This window comes from Ceraceosorus guamensis (genome assembly GCF_003144195.1).
Source record: "Ceraceosorus guamensis strain MCA 4658 unplaced genomic scaffold IE81scaffold_10, whole genome shotgun sequence".
NCBI classification, from domain to species: Eukaryota; Fungi; Basidiomycota; class Exobasidiomycetes; order Ceraceosorales; family Ceraceosoraceae; genus Ceraceosorus; species Ceraceosorus guamensis.
The window spans coordinates 345,347-370,234 of record NW_020290005.1 but is presented as its reverse complement, the minus strand read 5'-3'; the positions used below and the strand labels follow the sequence as shown (position 1 = coordinate 370,234).

The window sequence follows — 24,888 nt, the reverse complement described above, 5'->3', positions numbered from 1 at the left end:
TTGCCGCGTCATGCACGGCAAGTCACGCTCGCCGCTTACGATTGCGCTCGCCTGCACGCAACTCTTTACGGTAGGCATGCGCACTGACAGCTGAGCTCCGAGATTGTGTGACTATAGGCACTTGGGCAGGACGGCGGTGATGAGCCTTGGCGCACAGCACGGCGCCTCACTCGATCGGTCCGATGCCTACACATGCTCCTGCGTGCGTGCAGCGCAAGGCGCCCCAATGCGGGCTCTGCTGAACATGCGCGCGAGTCAAAGTGCAGGCTGAGCAGCTGCAGTGCGCAGGGGAGCGTCCGATCACGTGTACCTGCTGCTGCGTAGAGATGCAGGATGCATGCGCACGCAGCAGCGAAGGGTCTTCGCTGAACAAACGAGCGGGCCCGCTCAACGACTCTGATGACACGTGAGCTTGCCCATTCAAATTCAAAATTCAAGATTCGTGACTGATTCAAGACTTAATTGACTCTTCTGACCCGTGACTCCAAAACCTCTCGAGCTTCAAAGCCGAGAGTCAATCGTGAATAGTCCGAGTCCGAGTCTGATGCGGGAGTCGTGAGTCTTGAACGCTGGATGGTCAGTTTCTTCTGCTTTCGATGCGTGCCTCGTGCTGGCTCAATGGGCGCCATCGCTCCTTGATAGCTGGGATCGTTCCGTTTGGCAGCATGCTGAGGAGGCTCGGGTAACACAGGCCAGGAACAGGGCAAAAGATGTGCAGACCCTTGCAAGCCCTCAGTGGCGGCATGCATGGCTTGGGAAGTCTCGAGTCACGAGTGTCACTTGTGCTTTGTGGATGCGACGCGCGCAGACACCTCATTCACAATTAATTGGATCGATTCAGCCGCACATGCACACAGCACCGCGCTGCCCAGTCGAATAGACCGCTTGCTGGCGCTCACAAAGCTCAGGTCTCGACGAGCTCTTGAAGTGGAGTGGAGCTATATAAGGAACTTAATTAGTTTGTGAGTCGTGATCGAGTGGAGTGCCTATCATTCGCTTCACAGTGCCCTCGCACTGCGTGCGCATAGCGCCGCGGCGGTCCACAACTTCTCGTACGAGCCAGGGTATGCGGCGTTGTACATGCGGCGCGTCGCGCGAGCCGCGCATCGTGCTGGATTGCCTTGGGGGTGACTCACGCACTCCACCATCACACCTAGCGCCAATGTCCGACGCTGCAAATTCGAGATCTACAAACATCGCTACTACTACTACTACCTTCAGCAAAGCTCGGTAGCGAGGCGGGTGCACTCGAACGAGGGTATACACCGCTCATCTTCGCGTTCCCAGAGCAGCATGGCTCTGCTCCATCCCACTCAATAATGGACTGCCTCCTGCCTCCTCAATCTCCCAGCTCGTGGTTCCAACGAAATCACGCGCTGAGCACCATCGCCGAACTGTCTGGCAAGTTCAAATAGAAAGCCTATCAGCCTTTTGGCAAGATGCTGCTGAGATCGAGTGCGAACTCGGCTCGGCGGTCCGCCACGCATGCTGATGCAAGCGAAGCAGGTCCATCGAGACCATCGCGCGCCTCTTCGTTCAGGGCCAACGCATCGCAGCCCGAGGTATCTTCTCCGCGTCCTTTTGCGATACTCAAGTCCAACATCAAGCCGCCATCATGGCAGCCTGCTCACTCTCCAAGAATATTGAGACCAGCACGCCCAAATACGCGTACTCCTGCTCCATCCTCCCATTCCCAAACACACTCACCAGCCCGACCCTCGCCGAGCGCCACCACACGCTATAGGATGGGACCGGCGAGCGTAAAGGCATCTCGAAGGGCAGAGGAGAGGTCGGTGCGACCCAAGCTGCCACCCCAGCACATCGTCATCAGCGACTCGTCTGATGTGGAAGAGGCCGCAGCGCGGGCGGGAAGAGGGTCAAGCAGCGCAAGCGAGAGCGAAGATGGGTTCGAAGTGATAGTACGATCCAGAAGCACAGCTTCGCTGCTCAGCAATCATTCTCTTCGGAGGGGCAAAGCTCGGGCACTCGAGCTTCCGCTCGAGGTGTCGGATAGCGGAGAGGAGACCGATCGCACTGTCGACGCTCAGGACGAGGATCGGGCAAAACGAGGCGTTTCTGCGGACGATGCGGATAGTTGGGAGCCAGAGACGCCCACTCCACCTCCTTCGATAGCCTCGCGTACAGGTAGAGGATCGGGATCCTCATCACGTAGCGAGTCTGTGGATCACGCCGACGAACGAGCTTCGAGCCACGCCTCTGGCAGCCAAAGACGCTTGTCGCCTATGAGCTCTCATCCCTTTTTGGACGGCGGGGTTGGATCTCGTAGCTCTGCAGGCTCAGGGCGCTCCGAATGCGATGCCAGCATGAATACACTGGAAAGGTCGTCTCTAGCAGGCGGTCTGCCCAGCGCTCATCACGAATCTCTAGCAATGTCGCTCGAGCCTCAAGAGGAGAAAGGCCGCCATGCGAAGGAGCAAGAAGCTGCGATCCTTGAAGCAAATGCTGAAGCATCTCGGATAGCCGCTGAGCGAGAAGTGGAAGATCTAGCTGCGGCGGCAAGAGCGGAGGAAGAGCGACTTGCAGCAGCGGCCGAAGCAGCGCGAAGAGGCGCAGAAGCGGAAGCGGCCAGACGCGCTGCGGAAGAAGAGGCTCAGCGCAAGGCGGAGGAGGAAGAGCGACTCGCAGCAGAGGCCGAAGCAGCGCGAAGAGACGCAGAAGCGGAAGCGGCCAGACGCGCTGCGGAAGAAGAGGCTCAGCGCAAGGCGGAGGAGGAAGAGCGAGCGATGCTTGAGAACTTGCAGATGCTGCTACAATCCAACGATAATGACGACGATTCTGCGGCTGGCACTGACGACGAATCCTACGAAGCACGGCGCCTGCGCAAGCTGAAAGCTAATGAGGAAATCTTGGCCCAACTAGGCCTCGGTGGTGGTGGCTCCAAAGGGCTCATAGAAGGTCAAGAGAGATCCTTTCTGGCCGAATCTGAATCTGCGGCGCCTGAGGGAGAGGATTTTGACGAAGCTGCTGGTGATGTGTCAATGTCAGAAGCAATAGAAAGGCGAGGTAGAGGCCGGCCAGCCAAAGCATTACGAGCGCCTCGACAAGGCTCAACATGGGCCAATCACGCCGCGAAACGGACACTGAAGCTTGCAGAGGATGGTACGACGACGTCTTTGCCCCTCAAAGGAACATCGCACGAAGTCGCTTACGTCGATCTTCCGGCTTTGCGCAGCAGGCAAAGGCTGGGCTTTTTGTTCTGCATCGACGATGTGCGGGTGCGCGCCCCTACGCCAGAGCTCATTAGCGAAAGCGAGCCTAGCGAAGAGTCCGAAGCGGAGGAACTCATCGAGGAAGCTCTACCAGAGGCTAGCGAGACTCCGGCGAAGAGAGGACGCGGTAGACCACCAAAGGATAAATCCGCGCAGCCTCAAAAGCCTGCGAAGCCAGAAAAGAATGTCAAGCTTAAGAGGCCAGTCAATGTCGCGGGTACCTCGGGCGGCTCGCTTGATACGGTGAGTGCCACTCGCGTGGTGGTGGAGACTTGAGAGCGTGTATAGCCATCTGACTCTGCTCTACGCCTTGTGTCTTTTGTGCCAGTCTGAATGGACCAGCTGCCACCAGTGCCGCCGCAAGGTCAGCCATACAAAGGCGAGAGAGTGCACGAACGAAGAGGAGGACCGTAGGTGCCCCATTAAGTATTGCTTTGCCTGTATGCAGATCCGATATGGCGTGGATCAGGTATCCTTAAAGGCGGCGGACGAGTTTGTCTGTCCTCGATGCAAGGGGTTCTGCAACTGCAGGTGGGTACGATTTCCGTCAATGCCTGTTGTTTCCCCTGCTCCATGACTCACGTGCCGGGCGTCGTCCTGCGACCTTGCCGATGCAGCCTCTGCTTGCGAAAGCGCGGCCTGGAGGATCTGCTTGCTCAGCAGAGTGGCGGGCGTGCCGTGTCTCTCTCAACTATGATAGGCCACCACGCCAGCGTGCATCACTTCCTGGTCGCCCTCATTGGCAGAGAATTGTTTGGACCTCCGGGACTTGCAAGAAACCAAGGCATGAAGGGCCCAAAAGCTGCGATCGCCGCGAGAGTGGCACGTGCAGCTCGAGATGCAAAGGCTCTCTCTGCCAAAGCTATAGACCCCGCTGCACCTCCTGCCAAGCATTCGCCAGAGAGCCAAGGAGGCAGACAAGATCTCAAACGCGCGACGCTAACGTATGGCAAGCGAGACGCGGCAACTACTCCCGATGCCAAGGGGAATCGCACGATACCTGCAGGAAATGTACTGCTCACGGGAAGGAAGAGAAGACGCGCTGAAGGGTCACGAAATATAGCCAAACAAGCGGCTGACCTCTTTGCGGAAGTCGATCATGACGGCAAACGCGTTGCCATACACCATTTCAAGTCGCCCGAGGGCAAATGGAGGCAATTGTACATTCGCCTGCTACCCTTGGAAGCGCATCTTCAAGCTCTACTTCAAGCGGAGGAAGAGACGGTTAACCAGGGAGAATTTGAGAGCTCAGATGAGGACGATCCTGCAGAAGATGCGGCCGCTGAGCCACAGCAGCAAGGATCAGACACGTTGAGCAAGACAAAGCACGGCGAAAGCTCAATCGAAACAACTTCGGCTTTGATAGCTTCAAGAGCAAAGGCTAAGGCCCAGCCTCGAGTGAAGCCTGTCGAGGAGCGCAACGTTTGGGTCAAAGGCGCTGCAGATGTGTCCGACGCAGAGAGCGACCTCTCGGACGTCACCTCAAGGAATGAGGCACCGGCACTTTCGACAGAAGCAACCGCTAAAAAACGCAAGCGGTCTGCAATCGAGGATGAGGATTCGGACCTGTCCTCGGTTCCTTCCGAGCCCAATCAGACGCGGACTTCGCCTCAACAGTCGACGCTCCAATTCAAGGTGGCAATGGCGAAAGCGCCATCTCAACCTGTCCTCGCCGCGGATGTGCCCCGGTTCCTGCCCTCAACAGAAAGCGTCGCATCACCCTCAATATTCAATTCAGCAACGGGACGCCACGAGCGCTTCATGCCGCATCCCCCTGCCATGCATTGCAGACCGCCAGCGCTCGATGGATCCTCGTTCCATGACCCGCTTCTGGGCAATGCAGTATCCACCTTCGCCAATGAGCTTCCACCCCCTCACGTGATGCAAACCGGTCACCAAATTGGTCAGATCGCGCCAAGCTACACGGATGGACCGCCCCCGTATCTGGGCTATGCAGAGCAACTGTCGTCTTTCTACCCGAGATCATTCAGTCGACCTCCGATGCCGCCCTCTAGGCGATCAAACGACTTGCCGCTACCACTTCCACCCTTGCCTCCAGTTCCGCCTGGTTCCTTACCGTATGAGCTTCATCCCACGCCACACGCTTCGTCACCTGCCTTTTCATCATCTGTACTACCTGCCTTCTCAGCTCCGGCTCACTCGCATTCTGCGATGCAACAACAACCATCACCTTTCCAACAGCACCGGCAAATGCGCAACGAAGAGACGCTCAGCCCAGCCAGCTTCTTCCCACCGCCACCTCCACTTGCGAATTCAGAGCCATCTCACCCATCGAGCTCTAGCAGCAACGGCTGGTTTCCACGCACCACGCGCTCTCGAGGCTTGTAGAGCTGTACTGCTGCATGCTCGGACTAGACACGTGCTCTACGCAATGCAGACACCTACATTGACATTGACGATCGCGTCTCTCTCTCTCTCTCTCGGGAAGCACAGCACAGTGAAGCTGCTATTTACTCGGATGGAAGTCAATCTGAGAGTAGCTTCGACAAAACCCATCATCGAGTGTGATCGCCTCAGAGCAATTCTGTCCCGGAGCCACATCAGAAGCGGGCCCGCGCGGTCATGCTTCATGAGCCCCATTTGCCCGTGCAAACGCCGCGGACGTGTTGTGTGCGCGGGTTCGGACCGCCTCCTTATGTTGACTGTGCGAAATTGGACGCCAACGCCACGATCGTGCACAAGTGTTGAGTATGACGGCATGCACCCATCGATCATCAGCCTGAATCCCATCACAAATCACGCCAGACGTACATCCATGGCAGTGCACTTGGACGGCCCTTGATTCGGGGTGACGATTTTTCATTGTCAGCATAATCGCACGGGATCTTTCTGCATTCAACCGTCCGACTTACGCTCACGACTCGAGACTGTTTGGCTGGACGCTTACGACTGACTTCTTTGCTGCAGGGTCCACGCGCTCCAGCTGCAAGAGTCCAAAGCGGCTGGCAGCCCCACACTTTCGCGAGCAACAAGGCTCTCTTGCTGACGCAATCGAGGCCCGTTTGGAGAGAAGGACGTCGATTACATGCAGTCAACAAGCGAAGATATCTCGGAAGGCCAGGCAAGTGGCCGATGAGGGGATGCTAGCTCGGGATTTGCAGCTTCCCCGAGCGAAGAGACGCTCAAGCTGACTTGACTGTACAGCAGACGAGTTGACGCATGCTCATTATAGGCGTGGTAAGATGAGCAAAACCGTGAGTCGTAAAGTGCACAGTCTGCGTGCTTGCTCAGGCTCTCACCATTCAATTACGTTGTGCCACAAGCACATTCGCGATTCACGTGATTCACGATTGGTGAAGTGACGTTTTGCCAATCTTGAATTCGAATCATGTGTCGCAGATGACGTTGAGCCAGATCAAGACGACTCTTCTGATGGCAGCCCACTCGCTATGTACGCAAATGTGAATGAGATTTGCACGCGCGCTGATGACTCAGCTGGTCAGTCTGCGGTCTGGAGTTCGTGAGTCTGATGAGCAGCAAGTAAGTCAATCAAATGCCTAGCATTCACGTGATCGAAGGAAACGAAGCGTCATGGCCGAGACCAGGTCCATGTCGATTCGTGATTCGTGTTTCGTGATTACACAACGACTTCGAGATTCTGCTTGGGGTAAGTGGCTGCGGCAGCATCGTGTCGTTTGAAGCAGGGTCTGGCCTTCCCACGCGCGTTGAGCGGCTCAACTCACCATCTATACGCTCAGCGGCTGATCAAACACGACGGTCCAACTCACGACTCTTGACTAATGTGAATCACATCTATAAGTGTACGCACGAAGCGAGCTGCGAGGGTGATCTTGCTAGACACGATCAGAGAGCAGAGTTGATCATCGGTTGGAGCATGCCTCGGTAGCGAATCGAATAAGCAACAGCAAAGCTAGCCAAAGCGGGAAAGCACGTATAGCGCAAAGAGGAGAAGATCGCGCCTGTACGCGTCGTCGCTTCAGGTAGCTCAGATACCGCCGCGTAAGCTCATGCAGGTTATGCTTGCTCCTCATCGCGTCACACGCAACCATCACGCGCAGCATGCACACTCAAACCCTGACTCATGAATCACAGCCCCGCATGATGACGATGATGTGCCGCGGGCATGTCTGCCTGTCACCTCATCGCGGTGCGCGCGCTTTTGTGTCCGCTTTTGCCGCCGTCTGAAGCAAAGCGTCCCGCCGAGCGCATGACCGCGACGCAGGAGGCGAAGCTACAGTTTTGAGTCAGAGTCGTGGCTGACTTTGAGACTCCCTCGCCCCTCCGTGTCAGCACTGATGCTTGCTGCATACTCCGCTCAGCCCAGCAGCAACCCCAGCAGAGCCACGATCCAGAAGAATCAGGGTCCGTCCACGCTTACACTCACAAGAATTGTACGCATATTTCCGGCGGAATTGCCTTGAACGGAAGACAAATCAAGAATGAGAGCTCCGAGTCCTAAACTTTGGAAATGGCCTCCCTCTCTGCATGGCTACACCTCCCTCTATAAACACCTGTGCTGTTCATTCGGGCTTTCGTCGCCGATCTGCGTATCAGGCGCTCTGCATGATCATCGAGATTTTACAGCCGCATACAGTACACGGTCAGAGTCAAAAGTTGTGGCCGTGCTGGCTGATGATGCCTGCTGCGTCGGACTCGCGCTCGAATCATGCGGTCTGCTGCGCCGAGAACTGGCTAGGCAAAGAAAATCACATGAATGCTGCAACTCTCTGCACGCCGATGCTTGGGCGAAGGCGGCGTCGACGCATGGCATGAGGCATGAAACTTGGCTCGGCGGCCATAGCTGATAGCTTGTGAGTGCTGGAATGCCGTAGGATGCGGTTATTTGTACGACTGCTGCAGCGCGCTGCCGCATCATGACGGCGGCGCACATTCGCACCGCGTGTTGCCCCCGGCTCTGGTGCAACGTAGTGCGAGTTTCGCGCGTCTGGGCGCGAAAGCAACATGCGGGCAGCACCAGCACTGCATATGCATGCTAATGTGAATGCACAACAAATTACGGTCAGGCAGTCACGATCGAGTTGTGATGAGTCTTTGAGTGCACCCTCGATTCCGAGCGTGATTTAGTGCCGCGGGTTCGGGAAGCAGCATGTGCAACGAATAGCCAATCCTGATTTGATTAAGCTGCTGCTGCCATGCCCGTTCCAACGTTTCCAACGTTTTGAACAGCATCTCACGATGCTTGTTGATTGGACCGACTCGACCATGTACGTGCCATCTATAGACCAGGTTCGAGCTGCCGATGTCCATCCATCATGTGTGTCGTCATCAATCCCTTGATATAGAGCTCTAATCTTGCATCGAAATCTTCCTTTCCTCCTCTGCTCCCGTTGTTTTGCACCCGGTTCTTGATGAATCGGAAGGCTGCTCACAGCATCGACGAGATCCGTGCACACTCGACACCAATCGACTGCCCAACTTTGACCGCGCCCTTCTCGCATGCTGACATCGACTACACCCATCGACATCATTTGTGACAAACTCAACCACCCTTATTAGAGAGAGATAGATTTCTTCTCATCGCCATCGTGCTGTGTCAAAAGGTCACTGCACTAGAAAATCAGCTTCAACAGTCTCTGCCTACTCTCTACCGTTACATCGACCGACACTTTAGAGTGGAGAGGTTGGACACTCAAGCACCCAGCCTCTATCCAATCATCCGCAACGGCATCTGTTTTTACAAGGAACGCAAATTGCGTTCTCTTCTTGAAGCTGCCCGCAATAAACGCTATCTCACCCGAGGGTTCTCATTGACGCAGCCACGAACTCGTTGCGCGTGCGCAGCAACTACAGAAGCCTGAGCGTCAAGCCTGGATCTAAGCCAGGCAAACGCTTTGCATACTCCTCCCGCCACTCGTGCCGGCTGCAACGTGCTCCTGCACTCATCCACCAGATCATCATCGGTTGTAGTCCACTAGCTCTTCGCCGCTGATCTACAGTCTCACAGATCTCGTCGAGATGGCGTCCACTTCAGCTCAAGCGATCAAGTCGGCAGGACCGGTAATTCGTAATGGATTCGTGATTCCGAGCATTCGACTCACCCCGCCGCCCGACCGTCCTAGGAAGTCCGAGCCCGCACCGGACCAGGATCTGTCCAACAAGACACTGTATGTTCCCTTGCGCACCGACGAGATTGGTTGGGAAGATGGAGGGTTGATCTGGGGTGGAAGAAGACCTGTGTATGCGTATCCCACGGTCAATCTTGTGAGTAATCGAAAGAGAAGGCGAGTCTGGGGAGGTCAAGCACGCTGATCTCGAATGCCTGCTGCTTTGCCACCTTCGCAGTACGGTGGAGACGATGATCATGTTATCGGCACATATCGAGGCGGGCCCAAAGGCTACTCGTTCTACAGCATCACGGATTCCAAATTCTCAGTAGCAAGCTCGGAGGACTGCGAGGAGAGACCCCCTGGACGCAAAGCACCTACCGAGCGGCCACCGAGGAGAGAGACTGGCGATGAGATCGAATCGGATCCTGGGTCCCCCACGTCTCGTACGAGCACCGGACATTCTTCCTCATCATCTTCTGCGAGCACTTCTAGGTCAGGTTCGACTGGCGCCACCTCTTCCAGCTCGTGCAAATCGGCCACTGCTGCGCCTCCTACGCCGATCAAGACGACGTGCGTTGAGACGTGCGCTGGGCCCTCTGCCTCTACGACGGTGCTCGACGGCGCTGCTCAGACTAGCAGTCCAGTCGCGACCGACGGTGCAGATGAGCTACTCAAGGGGGCATCGACGCCATCTAGCTCATCTGCAGCCTCTTCGCGCCGCAGCAGCTCGTCGGCTGATGCTTCGGGCGTGGATACAGGTGCGACAACACCCGTAGCAGACGTGGAGCAAGCTGCCTTTACCGAGGACGACCTGAGCGAGCGACTCAAGACGAAGCTCGCGTCTCTACAGACATCGGGCGACGCTGATGACCCGCGGCCGACAAGGAAGCTTGCGCGCCGAGCGGGCTCTCTCGACCTTTCGACTGCGCAAGAGGAGAGGCAAGCTTTGACGAAAGGCGCCAGAGCAGGCCGATCGATCTCGCTAGACTTGCGCAGTCCGGGAGCTGAACGCTGCTGGCCGGCAGGAAGGGGAACTTCCGGATACGATGCTTCAGGCGTGGCTGGACTGGAAATGTCTAGTGGCTCCTTCTATGAAGACCACTGCTGACACCCACCGCGCTTGTAGCTCTGCTCTGCTCTGATTGCCATGCCTCGCTCACTCATCATCGCTCGAAAATCTTGTTGTGGCGCTGAGGCCCTCACCCCCATTGCGCGCCCCACATGTCCGATTTCCATATATCCATTGTAGCCTTAGACTGTCCTTTCAGCTTTTTCACCAAGTCCCTCTGTGCTATCCACCCGCTGTTGGGTATTCTGCCAGTGCCCATAGAGTCAGCCTCCGAATCCAATACGAATTGCACCTTCCGTGAGCATCTCTCCGTCTGTGTCATTGGTGATGACAAATCGTGCGTCTGAGGAATATGATTTCGAATCTGGGATCGGTTCTTGTACAAATACACGAGGTGCGACACATGACATCTCTGCCTTCCAACCCGGCTTGGTGTCGCCATGGTATAGGCTGATGCCATGAGACAGACTAGCCGCCGAGAGATTGAAACGTGTTGGCGGCCTCCTTGTGCTCTCCGTGGACGGGTGTCACAGCCTGACGAGCAGCATTGGCAGCGCTTACTGGTGCAGTGCGAGAGCATGCGTAAATCACTCTCGCCGCTTCTCATTCTAGTCATCGAGCACGTGAGACAAGGTCGACTGAGGTGCTGGACCCAGTGCGGAGGCAAGCTTTGAACGATCTCGCTCAGAGCGCTTCAGCTTTGCCTGTGCCGAGCTTCCAAGCCTCTTTTGACGCGCTGTGGCGATTGCGTCGAGGATGTAGCTAGGACAGATGAGAGGGGAGGGGTGAGCGGGTGGAAGGACTTGTCGGTTGCTTGGACAACTTGAGAAGGCTTGCTTACTCTATCTCTTCTTGCAAGTCGCAGTGCTTCGTCATGGACCGCCGTAGAGCGTCGTGATAGCCATCACGTTTCTGTGCCATAGCATCAGGCAGTGAGCGCGAAGTGGATGTCACGGGAGGGAAGCAGGCCGAGGCCAGCTCGTTCGAGCTAGCTAGCGGGCTTGGGAGCGACGTCCTTGGCTGACGACCTTCACTACTCACAGAATTGGCTTTGTGCAGCCTCTCCTTGTAGTCAAAGAACCTCGCAACGTAATTGACGTTGGCTCTTCCCTGACTAGCTTCCACCATCGTCGCACCAACAGCAGCATTCTTGCTTACCTGACCAGCAGTTGCTGGAGTGCTCCCAGAGGCGGACTCTGTGGCTTGTCGCTTGGCATCTTCTTTGCGACCCTCGGTGCCCGATGCTTTACGCTTTTTGCCCGCCATTGTGAGAAACTTGTTGGAGAGACAAATCGTCGAACGCTGTGCTCCGTGAGGTCCTCTACAAGCGTGACTTGTCTGGAGTCGGAGTCAAGAGTGCGGGGGGGAGCGAGCGCTGGTCCAGCTAGAGGCGGGCGACGTGCAGGCTGCAATCAGAGCGTCTCGCTTCGTATACTCGTGACTCGTGCCTGCGCGCCGCCGAGAAGCGCTTTGCCGGCCGATACGAGACGCGTGAGCCTGGTGGAGGAACGAATCGCGCGCCGATGTGAGTCGATCGCGATCGAATAAGCGCCTCATCCCCAAATTTGGCGCCTGCGCGTGTACAAGCTAGCTGTGTAGCGAGTGGTGTGCGTTGGTGGCCCAGATGCCACAGCTGTGCTATCTGTCACCACTTCACCATCGTGATTGCAGCTCTCACGCCCTTCACTCCATCGCCATCAGTCACAGGTCGACAGCGCGCGGAGCAAAGACCGGACTGCCCTCGATCCTGCTCACGCGAGCAAATGGCGCTAGCGGCTCTCATTACCGACTCCATCAACGAATATCCTTGATTCCTTTTCTGTGACCTGGCGATAAGAGAACCTGGTCGAGAATTGCTCTCAACAGCCTTTACGTTTGCGTCACTATCTGTTGCTACCAGTGTCGCTGGGCTGACAACCTGCTCTCACATGCCCAGCTCAGCGGCACTGGAGCGATTGTCAATCCAGTGAAGTCGGTGTTGCCACTGCTCGGTCACTATGAAGATCACCAAGGCACCCAAAAGGCTCGCTGAAGCCGTGAGTATACCCGAAAGGGTGTCGACGACCCACCGAAAGTCATTCTGGTCATTCCCACCTTTCGGTGGAGCCAGCTGCACATCTGCTGACATTGCATACATCCTTCATACCCTCAGAACGATGCCGTCAAGACCCTCCTATTGCAGATCTCTGCAGCCACAGATGACGAGCTTCCACCGATCTTAGATGGCATCTCAGAGTGGTGTTGGCCTCGCGGAGATCTTCACTACTGGACCGCTACACTGAACAGATTTGATGACATTCTGGCAGAGACCTGCGCCGACTACGACTTGTCTCATCTGCAAATCAACGACTTCACACCCAACCGCAAAAGGCTTTTGGTTTCGGTGCTGCGATTCTCAAGGCTTCTCCTGGAAAATTGCACGAATCGAAAGCTCTACAACTCTTTCGAGCACCTCAATGTGCTGCTCGCGACTCCAGATGTCGATGTCCTTGAGGCGACTCTGCGATTGATTCTGCGACCAGCTCAACAGTATAGCAGCCAAGGAGGCGGTCGAAGGGCAGAATTTGCCATCTCACCCGAGCGTCTGAATGCGCTAGCTGTCACTTGGGCGCCACGAGAGCACGGGGTCGACATGGTCGAATGGGCGCGCGACGATGCTTCATTTCCAGCCGAGCTATCTCACGTGAAGTTCCACTTCTACAGGCATCGAAGCCACAAGAATGCTCCTTACCATTCGGACAGCCATGTTGCCGGACGAAACAGCGATGCAGCAGAGCCTTTCGCGGCTGCCACGCCACAGCGGCCAGGCCGGACACCTTCTCGCCAACAGCCAACAGCAAGCGCTTCTGCCGCCAGTGGTCTGTCATTTGTGCCTGCTCCTGTCTTCCCCACGACTCCCACGCCGGCCGGCAGACCACGTGGTCAAAGTCCTCCGGCTCCAAGTGGAAGCAACCAGCCTTCGCAGGAAGCTCCTCGCGACTTGCAGAATGAAGGTCTCGTCGCAGTCGACCTGGGAAACCTCATGCACACGGCCCGGAGGCTTGTCGACGTTCTGGCAGATGCTGTGGAAAAGTATTCCATCCCATCCGAAGACCATTTCGAGCTACTCCAGAAAGTGCGGCTGGCTATGGGGGTCAAAGATGCTGCTTTGCGACGTCAGTTGTTGGTCTGCAGACTTCTCGCAGTCGCTATCTATGGTACGTTTTCTTGCGGTCTTGGTGGCGTCTGTTGGGTCGCTGATTCGCGGATCGCTCTGCTCTCTCTGCCCTAGCTCACACGACGCCCGAGTCGACAGCATCCACACAGCTCTTTCTGTACGAGCCTGATATCGTTCAGCGCCTTGCCAGAGTGGTGGATCCGAGCTCCCGAGTCGGGACCGTCATTCAATCAGGCGCTTTCTACGCATTGGATGCGTTGGGCCGCTACCGTGGCAAAGTCAATGATGTGCTCACAGCCGTCAACGCATCGGCGAATCACGGCATTCTGCTGCACGTGCTGAGAGACCTTGTCGGCATCTTGTCGACTGGCGATGAAGCGCAACCGGACGATCGATTGATCGACGCTCTCTTCGGTTTCGTCAGCTTTGTGACGTCGACTGTTGTGGGCTCAAACATGGTTGTCAGCGCTGGTCTGCTACCGCTCCTCATCAAGCTGGTAGAAAAGACGAGCACGCGAGCATACATGCTGCAGCGAACGGTCACCAGAGCCGTGGGTCTCATCGACAGCGTGCTGTACGCCTATCAGCCATCATTCGGCCTCTTCTGTGCGGCTCGCGGACTTGACGTCTTCGTTGCTCGCATCGAGTCCGAAGTAAAGGAAGACGTTGAAGATTACGCGGAAGGCAAGCCGCCCCAAGACAAATCTACAGGTGCAGACCATCCCGACAACCTGTATGGGCGTCTTTCCTTCGGTCGGGCGCAACTCTTGCGCCATCTTTGCAAGAGCATCTCGCACATGATGTCGACCACTGGAACTGCCGAAGGGCTGCGCAATTTGATCGATTCGAGCCTGCTCAGTTCCATCAAGCGCATCTTCCAACATAGACGCGTCTTTGGAGGCCAAATCCTGGCACTCTCCATCCACATCATGGCGACCTTCATCCACAACGAACCTACGAGCCTAGGCATTGTGCAAGAAAAGCAAATCCCGCAAGCTTTCCTAGATCTTGTCGAAGAAGACATCGAGGCAAATTATGACGTGATCGCAGCTATTCCCAATGCCATTGGAGCTCTGTGCCTCAATCAGAGTGGGATCGACTTGCTCAACTCGAGGCCTTTGGTGCCGAAATTATTCGCGCTGTTCACCTCGACCCGCTACACGAAAGTGTTGGCTGATCGCGACAACGCTAGCTTGTTCGGCAGTTCCATCGACGAGCTCGTCAGACACCAGCCAAGCGTCAAGCAAAGCGTGATCGAATGCGCCGTTCGATGCCTCAAGGACATTGAGGTGTCTGGACAGAAGATGGAGATTGGGGCAGACGAGAAGAAGGGCTATCTCTTGCTGCCCGTGCCGCAGGAAGAGCAGACTGACGTCGAGATGAGAGATGCAACGGGCGGGATCCAATCGAGTGCACAGAATCAGGCCGCTGCGAGAGAAAATTCAAGTCAGCAAAGCGGTGACGAGGAGATCATACTCGACGAACCGGAGCTTTTCCCACTCCGCCCCAAGACTGCGGCTTTGACGCGCGACGGATCTGGACGAGAGAATGAGGTGATTGGCTACATCGAAGTCGCTACACGGTTCTTGGATGGTCTGTTTCAGACCACTGGGCATTGTAAAGACTTCTTGAAGCAAGATGGTCTTAGTCGACTCTTGGCTCTGTATCGGCTGCCTTGCTTGCCATACGACTTTGTGAACAGCGTGGCCAACGACAGCCTCGTCACGCTGATACGTTTTATTGTGGAAATTAGTCCCCACACCGTGCTGAATGCCGTGCTAGAGCACGTCAAATCTTGCCTCTTCGAAGCGCATGAGGCGGGCCTGCTTCAACCAATTTCCAGGGACGCGCGCACGTCGTCAGCTCTCCTTGAATTAGCGAAGCCTTCTGACGAAGAAAGCGCCAAAGCAGCAAATTTCAAGTTCCGTCTTTTAGTCAACCTGAACGCTGCCACGCACCTTCTCGCCGACATTGCGCCCACGTTTGGCTATAGCGGATCAAAGCTTCCAACCACACTTTTCACCACGCTCAACAGCGCCTCTTCTCTGCTAGCCACCAAGCCGGTCTCCATCGAGCAGCTTGGCGATCTGCAACGCGTAGCAGCGTGGGAGAATGTGCAGTTGAAGGCAGCTACGGCTAGTGTGACCTCAGCGGACATCGCAACAGCCTCGTCTAGCAGTCGATCCAAAGCTTCCTCTGACCCCACTCCATCACCCAGGGCGGAGGACACGGCGAACGATAATGCGATGGTCACTGGCAACAGCGATCAATCATCAACAACTGCACGGCTGCCGACTTCAATCTTGCCGAAGAAGTCATCTTCGGATTGCGACCCGTACCACTCGAACGTGGTAGCGTTGCGACACCTCTCCTCATCGTTGCCCTCGTCCATCGTCTCTTTCTTCTTGGAGACCAGTCGTTTGCTTACCGAGCGCCGCTCCAGCGACAGCAATCATCGCAAGCAGGCTCACACTGCCTCACTTGCTTTTGCGAAGGTTCTGGTCAATTGCTTGTCCTGGCAAGACTCTGATAGACCAGTCGAGAGCCTGACGTTCGCCACCACAATGGCTGGCTTCGCCTCCAGTCTCCTATACGACGATCGACCTCATGGCTCAGGCGTTTTCGCTCAGACGCTCACGCTTTCGGCTTTTGTCAAACAGGATGGTTTGCAAGTCGTTCTCGAGAACTACGACCGCTGCAATTCCGAGATCTCGAAGCACTTCGATGCAAGCGGCCAGCACTTGCATGCAGATGCCGCGCCAGATCGCGCGAGTCTCGGCCACGCATGCGGCAGCCTTAGGGTCTCGCTGGTATTGCTTCAGCGCCTCGTCTCTTCCAAAGCCATCGAGGAGTCGCCAGCAACGGCAATGATGTCCGCGCGCGCAGGCGCTCGGCCCGTCGTCGACGACTTCGACGCTGCAAACCTTGTGGTGCGCATCAGGTCAGAAGTTTTGCCAAAAGTGCAGCAGACTTGGCAGCAGCCTTGGCTGGCTCAAATGCCCTTGAGCATCACCCGCGCTCTCATATCGACACTAAGTCCAATTCTGGAGGCTCAGGGTGAAGCTGCACAAAAAGCTGAGCCGAACACTAGTTCCTTGTCTGCCAGTCGTGCTGTGAGTCGTGACACAAACGCGGCAAGCGGCAGTCTCGGTAATCTCCAACGCAGTATGACTTCGATCGAGTCGGCACTCGCAGGCCTCACTGGTATGCTGGGAGGTCATGGATCCGGCGCACCCTCTGCACATCGATCCAGATTGGCAGTGCAGCCGGGCGAGTCGCAGACGCGTCAACTTATGGAAATGGGCTTTCCTCGAGCCGCAGCAAGAGCAGCGCTTTCGAGATGCGCTAATAATCTCACCTTAGCGACTGACTATTTGTTGACAGTAAGTCACCTCGCAAAGGCAAGCTGCGCTGATCTGCTCATCTAATTGTGCGATTGTCCCATGACAGCATCCCGAAATTGTAGCCAACCCAGGGCCAGACCTTGATCCGGCGCCGGAAGAGTCGCAGCCATCAGATACCACCAACGAGACTGACAGCGCCGCTGCAGAAGCGTCTGGTGCCAATACTTCGGCCGTTGCGTCCAGCTTTGACGGCCAAACGCCTGCTCAGCAACCCGAGACTTCAGGAGACACGGCTTCCGGTGCAGTTGCTGCAAGCGATCCTGATGTGCAAATGACAGAGAGCGGTACAGACGCAAGTCCAGCGACTGGCAGCTCCGCCGAGCAGCAGGTCTCGTCTCTGCTGCAGGCGCTGAACGCTGTCGAGTCCCCGGTTGAGGAAGGACAAGCAAAGGACGATAAAGCTACCAGCACACAGGTTGACACAGCAGCTATCGAAGCCGCGAAAGCGCGCAAAGCCTCTCTGGACGCAGCCCGGGCGAGCTTGCATGATGGTCTTATGTCTCGCGTACTCAGCCTCGCAGATCGACATGGCTCGTTAGTCTTCGAAGCCAAGTCATTGTTCAAGTTGCTTGCCAAGGACGAGAGCCAGAAACAGGCAGCTCTGGACGCGATTCTTGAGGATCTACAAAAGGATCGACTAGACGCTCTCCGAAACGACGTAGGAGAAGACGCTACAGAGCGCCGCCTGGCTGTGCGCCTTCGCCTGACGGCTATCCTACTTACGGACTCTGCCGCTGCCCCTTTGCTCGGCTCTGCGACAATTGCCTTTGTCATTACAGCAGCCGCCGAACTTGTTGGCCGCGCGAAGACGACCGAAGCTACACCGCCTTGGCGCGCCTCTCTTTTGCTCTCAGCCTCTGCAGCTTTGGGCAGGGAGACCCAGATAAGGAAGACTGAGGTCACGACCGAGCAGGACCCTGAGAAACTTGCAGCTGTGCCGCAGCCACAGATATTGGATACGCGCCAATCCGATACAGAAGTGGGATACCTTTACGAGTACTGCCTCCGCTGTTTGGCAGCACCTTTGAGCCTGTCTCGAGAAGAGCTACTCGCAGTTTATCGCCTTCTTACTGTCCTCACGCGACGACCGGAAATGTCTCAGCGCTTGGCTCTGGACGGACATCTGGGGGACGTCCTGAAGCCTTTCGCTTGCGTCAGCCCTTGGACGATTGCCGGCTGTCAAGTGTTCACCGTCTTGATCCTGCGTCAAGTCATTGAGAGCAGGGATCTACTCCGTGCTCTCCTCGAGCATGAGGTTCGTGTTGCGTTTGATGCGGCCCGAAATCGCACCATGGACACGAACACGTTGGCACGGCACCTCTCCTCTGCTATGCTGCGAGACCCAGAGCTGTTTGTCGAATTAGCCGCCGAAAATATGGACATGATAGATTTTGTTGCTGCCAAAAGTCAAGGAATTGTAAGACTCCGTCACGACACCAAGCCTGGGCCCACGAAGAAGGCAGGTGCGGAAGGCACCCCAGAGGTATCTGGTGGCGAGAGGCCAAGCGGGCAAGATCTCAAATCCGACGGCCTCCAGACAGTGATGGACCTCCTTGTCTCAGAAACGCTCGCGATGGGTCCGAAGGTGAAGGACGCTCTTGCCAGCGCTAGCAACAGCGCAAGTGAGCAACACGGGGCCGCAGACGAGGCTGGGGCTCATGCTGGCCCCATCGAAGAGGCCGAGGTAGATGGGAAGCCACCTTCCACTGTCCACGTATCTTCGCCCGCCTCTTCGAAGTCCGACGACAGCGCCGACAAGATCTACTTCTATACCTGCTTCTTGCTGCAGTGTCTCACCGAAGTCTTGTCGTCGTACGCGCCCGCGAAGAGGTGTCTCATTCAAACGGCTCAGCGCTCGAAGACGCAAGCGGCCGACGTTGCAACGCAGGGTCACCCTGGACTGGTCGAATACCTTCTTGCTGATCTAGCTCCCATCGGCTACGTCCAGCCTGGCGACCATTCCCACATGCGACGCAGCATGAGCATCTCAAATTGGGCAATGTCTTTGCTCGTTGCCGCTACTGCGGATGTCAAGCATCACAGCGGCATCACAGAGGTCTTGCCCGTGCTGGTAGAGGTGCGGAGATTCGTTCTGGATGCCACAGCCAAAGCTATTCGCGAGGTCGCGAGCTTCAATGAAGTGGTGGAGATCCGCTATGGTCGCTTGTATGCGCTTGCAGACCTTTGCTACCGGCTCCTGACCGCGAGACCGAATCACACGCATCCCACTTCCAGCGCTACATCCGTGCGACCCTCTGAGGACATCGCTTTGCACATCGCCAAGACAATGCTGGAGAAGAATTTCGTTTCTGTGCTCACTACAGCGCTATCCGAAGTCGATCTTGATCTGCCCATGGTCAAGCCCTTGCTGGATCGCATCCTCAAGCCGCTCGAACACCTTACCAAAGCAGCCATCAAGATGGGCAAGTCCAGTCGTAAAACGGCGCCCGATGAATCGCGCAGGGAAACTCGAGCGCTCGATGCTCAAGGGGCTGATGCGAGCCACGATGCCCATTCTCAGGCTGGTGTTGACGCGATGGAGGTGGACTCGGAAAGCGATGATGACGGTGAAGAACTTACCGAGGGTGAAAGCGAACACGAAGGTACGCCTGATCTGTACCGCAACAGCGCCCTTGGCATTCATCAATCCGAAAATTTCACCGAGCACCGCGGAGATTCGGAGGAAGATGATGATTCCGAAGACGAGGACATGGAGCAAATGGAGTACGAAAGCGATGCTGACGCCAGCGATCGCAGTGACTCGAGGTGAGCGGCTGGCAACCGTCTGCGTAGTGCCCTCATCTGCTGACCACCTTCATGACACTTTCAAGCTCTGATGAGGAGGGCGACGAGACTATTGAAGAAGTGATGGAAATTGACGCTTACGACAGCGACGAAGACGGCGAGTCTGGTGAGGAAGACAGCGAGGGCGAGGACGAGGATGCTGAGATGGAGGATCTCAGCGATGAAGAAGGGCATGAATGGGTGACGGTGAGTAGCAGATCATCTGGCGAGCAACGCGCTGGTGCAATCGGTTGACGGTGTCAGGACGGACTCTGACTCAGGATGATGAGGAGGAAGGTCAAGACGACCCTGCGGTGTATGACGAGCACCCTCTGGACTTTGTTCTGCAGAACAACGATGGCGAACAGGACCTAGATGAAAGGCCGGAAGACTTCTTTGCTCTGGAAGGCGCATTCATTGATGCAGCACACGACCCACGCCACCTTGCGGATGATGCTGTCGGTGATGGCATAGATGACATGGGCGACGACGAGGATGTCGACGAAGAAGCAGACGAAGTCTCGGTCGATTCGTACGAGCAAGATGACCTCGCCCAATTGGAGTTCACAGGAGGCCCTTCGCTCGCGGGACCGCCGCAGGATCGCTTCGGAGCCAATTGGGGATGGACACAGATGCCTGCCCTTCCTCGCCCTACTACTGGCAATCGCGCGCAACCCATGCCGATTCCCGCTTTCTTGAACCCTTTGCAAGGCGACCCTTCTGCTCCCACCGGCGCACACAGACGACACACACGCCTTCTCGACCTCGACGCACCCATGCCAGCGCACCTGCACCGCACCACTGGTGGTCATCCTGCAACCGAAAGTATCACTTCTCATCCTCTACTGGTCGACCAAGAGAGAGCCAGTCCCGCAAGTCGTCCCAGCGCTTCTCGCGAACGCGTTCTTGGCACTCACCATCGAGGTCACACTGACTGGGCCCAATCTCTGGAAGAGCTCATGGCTGGGGGAGGTGGCACCATGGATCTCATCAGTAGTCTGCTCACGCGATCCGGTGTCATGCCAACCGACGGCCTACGAGTCACGCTTTCGCAGAATGCTGACGGTCAGCCAGTTGTCAGCATGGAAGGTGGTGGACCTGGCGACGGCCCTCATACTCTGACTGGTCATGGTCATCTGCGTGCGCCACATCGGCATGCTGATGCTGCCCACAGCCAGCGCCGCAGCCCCCAACGAACGGATCTTGTTGCTCTAGTGCAAGAATTCTTGCCCGTGCCGACGTCACAGCGGTGGTCAGAAGCTGCTCGCCTCGTGTACACTAGCGTCAGCGAAAGCGCCGAGCGACTGGTTGCACACATCGTGAACGTCTTGCAGCTTCGCTACCGAAAAAGTCAACAGGAGCTACAGCGAAAGAAGGAGACTCAACGTCAGCTAGAGAGCAAGCTGTCGGAGTTCAGACGAGAGAAAGCAAGGCTTGCTGCGGAGCTGGAAGAGGCCAAGGCTGAGGAGGCAGCCGCTCGAACGGCTGCTGGCCAGCCATCGCGGTCGGTGACCGAGAGCGGGGCAGACTCTGAAGCACCTGCTGGATCCAGCAGCAATGCTGACAGCACTGAAGACGACGACGAGCAGGCGCGGATGGCGCAAGCTATTGCGCTGTCCCAGACAGGCCAGACTGGAGGAGAGGATGTCGAGATGGAAGCGACTTCCGCCGCCGCCGAGGCTCAGCAACCGCGACGGTCGGGGCAATCCACCCCTTCAGCGGACTCTCGTCAAGCGAACATGGAGCTCGAGTCGCTGCAGAGGAGCCTTGGAGAGCTGGAGCGTCGGGATGGGGCCGAGCAGCCGGGCGGCACAGCGTCCGCGCGGACGAATGCAACGCAACAGACCACGTCCATCGCCTCCGGATCTGAACAATCCGCCGGGCCCCGCCTGACGACCACGATTCGAGGACGCACGGTCGACATCACTGACTCTGGTATTGACCCGACTTTCCTTGAGGCTTTGCCGGATGACATGCGCGAGGAGGTCGTCAATCAGCATTTCCGGGAGCGCCGCGCCGGCGCCAGCATGCCAGCATTGACTGACTCCAGCATCGCACCCGAGTTCCTTGAAGCACTTCCACCAGAAATCAGAGCGGAGGTCATGCGCGCCGAGGCAGCTGAGGCTCAGCGCACCGCCCAGGCAGAACGCAGCGAAGCCTCCACCAGGAATGAAGCTTCGGCCTCTCGACCTGCTCGCGACGCTGCTCGGTCGGACGAAGTGGATCCCTCTTCGTTCATTGCCACCCTGGATCCCGGTCTCCGGGATGCGGCTTTGGCGCAACGCGACAACACTGTCTTTGATCGCCTTCCAGCCGGCGTAGCTGCCGAGCTTGACCACCTGAGGCGTGTCAGGCAAAATCAAACGGCGGATGGTCAGACAGTTAGCAACACTATTGTGCAGCGCAGAGAAGTTCCAGCTTCGACGGTCGCTGGACAACATCAAAATTCGTCCAGAGACGCCATACAAGTCTTGGACAAATCTGGCGTAGCGACGCTCGTGCGCCTACTGTTCTTCCCTCAGATGAGCAGTCGTTCAACAGTACTCCACAAAGTGCTTGCGAATGTGCAAGAGAATGCGCGAACCCGAGAGGAACTCCTCAATCTGCTTTTGATGATTCTGGCTGACGGCATCACGGATACGCACGCGGTAGACAAGTCGTATGCATCTATGAGCGCTCGAGCTGTCCGTACAAGTCAGCTGTCGACTGGCACGCCCGCGCGACCTGCCCCCAAGAGGCACCACACAGCGCCCGGTGGTCATCCGACTACCCCATCTCAGCCTACCTCTGCGGCTCCCCAGCCGCTCAGCGCGCCCATTTCGCGCACTGGTGAGGAGGCGCCGTTCTTGATTGCGAGCCGCAGCATCGACACGCTTCTGCATTTGACTCACAGCAGCGAGCAGACCGCCTGGTATTTCTTGCGCGAAGACGTGCGAGGACCCAAGAAGATTGCTAAAGGAAAAGAGAAAGCCGACACTTCTCAGACTGCAAAGGAGCCGCGCGCACCAATCAACATTCTCCTGGGCTTGTTGAACAAACAAGCCATCTTGGGCAACCCTCAACTCGTAGACTCGCTGGTTGCGCTGTAAGTCAGAGTCCGCTTCACGAAGCGAAAGTCACCGAGATGTGGCGCTGAAAGGTTGAATGCCTGCATTGCTCCCGATCCGATCTAGCTTGAGTTCTGTAACGAAACCTTTGACAAATCTTCCGCAAGCTGAAGTCAAGGAGACAACAAAGAAGGATGATGGGCCTGCAGAAGACTCGAATGCATCAGGTGCCCCCACAGAGGCTCTCAGCACTGGCCCGGCCGAGGCTCAACCGGCCCCCACAAGAATCGAGGCTTCTTCCGCGAACCTGGGCACGCCGGCACAATCCTCATCGCAGCCGTCAGGAGACTCGCCACCCGTCACCGTAATGCCCGTCATTCCGGCAGAGCGCATCGCCGTTGTCGTCAAGCCCTTGGGCACCGCCATCAGCTCTCGTGGCTTCCAGCACACGCTCAGCATCGCCTCCAACCTGACGGTAGTGCCTGGTGGCCGTGATGTCATTATTGGCTCACTGAGACAAGAAGCTGAGGCGGCAGGCAAAGCGATGGTCAAAGATCTCGACAACTTGCTGTCCAGCCTGCCCGTTCCTCCGAAATCTTCTGACGATGACGATCAGGTGGACAGCGAACAGGCTAGAGTGCAGAGTCCTGTACTTTCCGGCCTTGCTGACGGCGCTAACTCGCAAGCTGTCCTCTTGCGTTCGCTGCGCGCCATCGAATGGCTAACGCATCATGAGGCTACAGCTTCAGCCTGACACTCAATGATTAGATCAATGTCGGGATGATACTTCACCAAAGAGCATGTCGCTTTTTGCCCTTGCGCCGCAATGTAAATGGCTGAATCGATTAAGTGCTATGTGTGCAGCATATTGAATTGCAATCAGGCGATTGGAAGTGCGGGTATAAAATTGACTACGATGGGATCAAGAAGCAGGTGTCCCGGTAGGGAAATTGCGAGAAACGGTGCCAGGATATTTGCAGGGATTCTGCGCGTCTCGTAAAGCATAACATGGGCACAAGGACGTGATGGCGTATGGTCATGTCATGGTGACAGAAGTTGCTGCAACGGCGTATGTGCTCGAGAGGCTGGAGAAAAGCGCAAGGCGGGTGGCGGTGATCGCGACTTGCCAAAGGGACTGCTATCGTCGGTGAGTAAGATGAGAAGGATCCATTAAGCTCAGCGCGCCCTTCAAGTCGACGCAGGGGCGCTTAGAAGAATTTGGAACAATGGCGACTCACGAATCGCGGCTTGGTAGGCCTGCCGGTGATGGGCTATGCAGGTGGGGAGCCTCTCTCTGTTGCTGACTTTGATGAGCTGCTACACCTTGCGGCGGCTCTTCGAGATAGCTACGAGCTATGGCCTCCAAGTCCGAAAAGAATTCCAATCGAGGAACTTCTGCCGCTTGCCACTCCTCCGTCGCACCAACATGCTGAACTGGTCGACCAGCTGATAAGCCCTCGAAGCGCGAGTCGCTGTCGGGATCCAATGTGGGTGGAGCATTAGGATGAGCCAAGACGCCATCGACGGGCGCACCGATGGTCCACGACGTCCGTCTGAACTTGTGCCAGGGGTGCGTTTCTGCATGTAAGCTCAGCAAAGATCTTATCAAAGTTGCTCTGCTGCCCTGAAATTCAAACAGGAGTAGGACCAAGTCCAAGTGGCGTTCCAACACGTCCCACACATCCACAGGATCCGGCAATCCAAATTCTGTGTGCTTCTTGCTAGATGATAGCTTTTGATTCGAGGTTGACGCGATGTCGCCGTCTATAGTCGAACGCGTGCGCGATGGATCCGACGTGTTGCAACCGAGCCACAATTGCCAAAGTTGCAGACGCTGTCTGTCCAGCTTGCACGCCCTGAGTACTCGGACTACCCGACGGAAATTAATTTCCACCAGTGCAGATCTGGTCAAGTCGTCAAAGGGAGAAGTAGGCGCGGTAGCATCACGAGCCTGATCAGAGTGCGCTCCTCCCTGCACGTCACGTTCGCCAGCAAAAGGTATCGCACTGCCGGAGACGCGCGCATCAGGCCGTGCAGAAGAAGTGCTGCTGACCAAGAGATGTCGAGCGTGCCTGCGCTCTCGGGCGCGCAGAGAAGTGGAAGCAAAGGCAAGATCTGCATCGTTGAGTCTCTTCTTGACCAACTTC

The 24,888-nt window shown here is 56.6% G+C and overlaps 4 protein-coding genes across 4 annotated transcripts; 3 read left to right on the top strand and 1 right to left on the bottom strand.

Moving 5' to 3' along the window:
- Positions 1 to 1,439: 1,439 nt before the first annotated feature.
- IE81DRAFT_345582 (hypothetical protein) lies at positions 1,440 to 5,579 on the top strand (the record flags this gene model as incomplete). The annotated part of the gene is made up of 4 exons (XM_025515929.1): positions 1,440 to 3,473; positions 3,559 to 3,594; positions 3,679 to 3,761; positions 3,848 to 5,579. 4 exons carry the CDS (start codon positions 1,440 to 1,442, stop codon positions 5,577 to 5,579), a joined length of 3,885 nt encoding a protein of 1,294 aa, XP_025371762.1.
- Positions 5,580 to 9,188: 3,609 nt separating this feature from the next.
- On the top strand, positions 9,189 to 10,388 carry IE81DRAFT_345581 (hypothetical protein; the record flags this gene model as incomplete). Its single annotated transcript, XM_025515928.1, has 2 exons — positions 9,189 to 9,434; positions 9,516 to 10,388. The coding sequence occupies 2 exons, from the start codon at positions 9,189 to 9,191 to the stop codon at positions 10,386 to 10,388; spliced, it is 1,119 nt and encodes a 372-aa protein (XP_025371761.1).
- Positions 10,389 to 11,075: 687 nt separating this feature from the next.
- Positions 11,076 to 11,836, bottom strand: IE81DRAFT_12020 (hypothetical protein). Its single transcript, XM_025510173.1, has one exon. It carries the CDS (start codon positions 11,613 to 11,615, stop codon positions 11,187 to 11,189), a length of 429 nt encoding a protein of 142 aa, XP_025371760.1. The 5' UTR covers positions 11,616 to 11,836; the 3' UTR covers positions 11,076 to 11,186.
- Positions 11,837 to 11,970: 134 nt separating this feature from the next.
- On the top strand, positions 11,971 to 23,589 carry IE81DRAFT_321223 (DUF913-domain-containing protein). The gene is made up of 7 exons (XM_025513275.1): positions 11,971 to 12,385; positions 12,502 to 13,546; positions 13,621 to 16,889; positions 16,957 to 19,676; positions 19,742 to 19,901; positions 19,976 to 22,779; positions 22,868 to 23,589. The coding sequence occupies exons 1-7, from the start codon at positions 12,347 to 12,349 to the stop codon at positions 23,493 to 23,495; spliced, it is 10,665 nt and encodes a 3,554-aa protein (XP_025371759.1). The 5' UTR covers positions 11,971 to 12,346; the 3' UTR covers positions 23,496 to 23,589.
- The last annotated feature ends 1,299 nt before the right edge of the window (positions 23,590 to 24,888 follow it).